The 3,827-nt window shown below is 23.8% G+C and overlaps 1 protein-coding gene across 1 annotated transcript; it reads right to left on the bottom strand.

The window, feature by feature from the left end:
• Nucleotides 1–1,601: 1,601 nt before the first annotated feature.
• Nucleotides 1,602–2,182, bottom strand: LOC110626955. Its single transcript, XM_021773155.2, has 2 exons — nt 1,936–2,182; nt 1,602–1,853 (listed from the first exon to the last, which is right to left on the bottom strand). The coding sequence occupies exons 1-2, from the start codon at nt 2,093–2,095 to the stop codon at nt 1,624–1,626; spliced, it is 390 nt and encodes a 129-aa protein (XP_021628847.1). The 5' UTR covers nt 2,096–2,182; the 3' UTR covers nt 1,602–1,623.
• Nucleotides 2,183–3,827: the final 1,645 nt, after the last annotated feature.

Below are 3,827 nucleotides of genomic sequence, written 5' to 3'. Positions count from 1 at the left end.
ATTTTATCATTTTTTTATATTAAAATTAAATCGAATTAAAATAATTAAAAATTTTAAAAATAAAAATTAAATCAGTTAAAAAAATAAAAAATTAAACTGAATTTTTTAATTAATTTAATTTATTTTTTTCATTTGAAATCAGAATGATGCATTCTTCATTGATAAAGGTCAAATCTTTGAATAGCACTATGAATATCAAGATGCTTCATGTGAAATTCTAATCCATGAAAATCTAGTTTCCCACTTTCAAATATCCTTTTCTCTTGATTTCTCTCCTTATCTATTATTCCTTATCCCCACTTCCATTTTGTTTTCTTTTTCTGATTTCTATTATTTCCTTGATGGAGTTGTTGACTTTTTGCTTACCCAAGCAATGTATTCGAATTGAAAAGTTTAATTAAATTAAATTAATTTAAAATTTTAATTCAGTGTTTTATTTATTTCGGTTTGATTCGATTTTTAATTTTAAAAATTTTAATTATTTTAATTCGATTTAATTTTAATAAAAAATTAAAAAATTAAACCGAACGGATTAGTGATAATGGTGTATTATTTTTAATAATATAAAAATTAGATTATATTAAAATTAAAATATTCTAATTAAATTTTAAAATATTAAAAATAAAGAATAAAAAATAAAAAAAATTATTAAAAGTTAAAATTAATCAAATCGAAGTAGACCGCTTCGATTCAATTAAATTTTTAATAAAAATAATTCAATCGTAATTTTTATAAATATTAAAATTTTAATTTTTAATTTATTTAGTTCAGTTTAATTTTAAATCAAAATTAATATTTTGATTAGATAATTTTTTAGAGAGAAAGAAAATAAAAAAAATTGTTTTTTTTTTGTTTTGATTAATAAAAAATGGAAGAAAAATTAAATATATTTATTTTTCATTGTTTGGAAGGAGATAAAATAGAAAGAAAATAGTGATATATTTATAAATTTACCATTACACTTTCCATTTTTTTATTGTTTAAGTAGGGGTGTATATGTAAATTTAAAATAAAATTACATTTTTTTCTTTATTTTCACTCTAAAAGCAAAAAAAAAAAATATTATTATATTATTATTTCTCTGTTTGGATGTTTAGAAAAAAAAAAAAAAAAGCAAAGCAGTTTTTTAATAGTAAAATATCTTTTTTTTTCTTTTATTTATTATTAAAATAAATTATTATAAAAATAAAAATCTAATTTCATTAAATTATTATTCATTTTATGGAGGAAGTTGCTTGAGGGTGTCACGTAATATTTTCCTTACTTATTTTCTCTCTCTCTCTTTTATTTTCCTTCTTCCCAAACAAGTGAGGTTAGAAAATATTTTTATTTTTTTTCCTTATTTTTCACCAAGCCATAATAAATATGTGGAATTGACTTTTCTTTCAAAAATAATAATATGCAGAACTTAATATTTTCAAAATTTGGACATCCACCAACCAAAAATAATATTATCAGTGGAAAAAAAATAAAAAATAAAAAGAATAATTCAAGGCTGAAATTCCACCAAAAAAAAACCTGAGCAGAGCACTTTGCCCAAATTTTCCATTAAAAAAAAATCATAATTTGGACAAAGCTCTAATATTTACACCCTTTAAAAAAAAAAAAATGAAAATTATTAGCTTAACATGAACATTCCATTCTGTGTAATCGATCCCTCAAAATTCCATTGTAGAGAGCAATTCTATTGGGTGGGATTTCGTTTCTGCAGATTCTATCACTTCTTGTAATTGAATTCTCCTTCTTCTTCTCCCTTCTGTATTCTTCTCCGTTCCCTTTCGTATCCTTCACATTCTCTGCAAATTTCACTCTTTTCTTCTTCTTCTTCTTCTTGCTGTCCCTTTTCTTCCCCTCTGCAAACAACAAACAAGAGCAATAAATCTCTGCAAAAGAGAAAGAAGCCGAGAAAATTAAAATCAAAGAAAAGCCAGGTACCTGAACATAAGCAAGAGCGTAGATTTTGAACAGGAGATTGCGACTCTTGATTCCTGGAAGTCTTATGCTTAGAAAAAGCAAGAAACAGAACAGTGCTTGAAACCACCATGGCAGTGGCTAAGATAACAGATTGAGAGTTTAAGCTGAGAATAGAAGACATGGTTTCCGTTCAAGTGGAATGGAAGAATCCAGATCAACAGCACAGGGAAATTCACTTGGGTTGGTTGGTTAAGCTGTACAGGGATTCACCATTATATATAGAGAGAATTAGCAGACGTGATAAATTAATTTTATAATTATTATTTTAAATATTTATAGTAAATTACATAAAATTAAATTAAATAGTTTATATAAATGCTTTTTTTTAATTAAAGAGATATTTAAAAAAAAAAAAAGAAAAGAAAAAAGGGAGGGGTGAATTCAATTATATTTATCCTAAACAAGAAGTTGGTCGGATGGTAAAATTCAATCATTCCATGAATCAGCTCATACGTGTAGAAGCAGAATAGTTTTGTGTGGCAACCACGTGTCCAATCAATCATTTGTGTTAATGAAGTTGGCAGTCAACACGTGTCCTCTACACAATACTAGACGTTAGGGGAACATACTCATGCTCGCCAAGTGTCCTTTCTTCCTCTTCTTTTTTTGTTTTCTCTTTTAATGTCAAATAACATTCATATTTTTAATTTAGAATTATAACAAATATTTCTTTTCCCTTCAAATAACTTTCTATTCCATTAAGAATAATTTTAACTTTAATGTATTATCATGCATGAAAATTATTTTTATTTTTAAATTAAAAATTAAAGATAAAAAAATAGAATCTAAACTCTTTTCTATTTATTTAAATATAAATTTATCATTAAATTAAATTTATGAATGTAAAAATTATTTTCATTATGCGTTGTTAAATTTATCATTAAATTTTATTAATTAAACAAAAATTATTGAATTAAATTTTAATAAAGTAATAATTATATTATTATATTTTACATTTTTGATAGGTCATATACCTACCAACTTAATGTCCTTAACCTTCGAAAACAAAAAACTTAATGTCCTTAACTTGGAGCACATCATGCCATCTAAATTTCCAATAAGGTTAGTTTAATACAAATTCAATTTTTATATGAAAATAAATTTAATAAACGTTAAACTAAGTAATATATTGAAATTTAAACATTGAATTTCATATTATTTTTAGAAAGATTTACTATTTAGTCTCTGAATATTACTATTATTAATAAGTCAATTTCTTATATTTTTAAAAATTTATTAAAACATTTTTATCTTTTCTATCCATCAATGAAACAGTTTTTTCGTTCTTTTTTCCATTAAAAATAAATAAAAAATAAGAGAGAATTTTTAAATTTAATTTTGCCCTTAAATAAAATCTCTTATTTAGTTTTTAAATATTATTATTATTAGCAAGTCAATCTATATATTTTCAAAAATATATTAAAACGTTCTTATCTTTCCCCATATCTATTAAAATGTCTTTATCGTTTCTTTCCGTCAATGAAATAGCCTCTCTTTCCTCCTCTTCTTCCTCCTCAAAAAAAGAAAAAAAAAAAAAGAAGAAGATGATAATGAAGGAGAAGAAGAAGGAGAAGAAGAAGAAGAAGAAGAAGAATCACATTCTCCTCCTCCTTAAAGAAGAATAATAAGAAGAAAAAGAAGAAAAAGAAAAAGAAAAACTAAAGAAGAAGAAGAGGAGGAAGAACCGATGAAGAAGATGAAGAAAGAGGAGCACTACAAAAATTTATCGGAATAGTAACGAAAAATAGTAACGGAAAATTTCTGTTACTGATTAGTAACGGATTAATAACGGATATCATGTAAAGAACAACAATAGTAACAGATTAAATAATCCGTTATTAATCCGTTACTAA

This window comes from Manihot esculenta, chromosome 11 (assembly GCF_001659605.2).
Source record: "Manihot esculenta cultivar AM560-2 chromosome 11, M.esculenta_v8, whole genome shotgun sequence".
In the NCBI taxonomy this organism is placed as follows: Eukaryota; Viridiplantae; Streptophyta; class Magnoliopsida; order Malpighiales; family Euphorbiaceae; genus Manihot; species Manihot esculenta.
The sequence above is the reverse complement of the archived record's forward strand: the minus strand, read 5'-3'. Positions and strand labels throughout refer to the sequence as shown.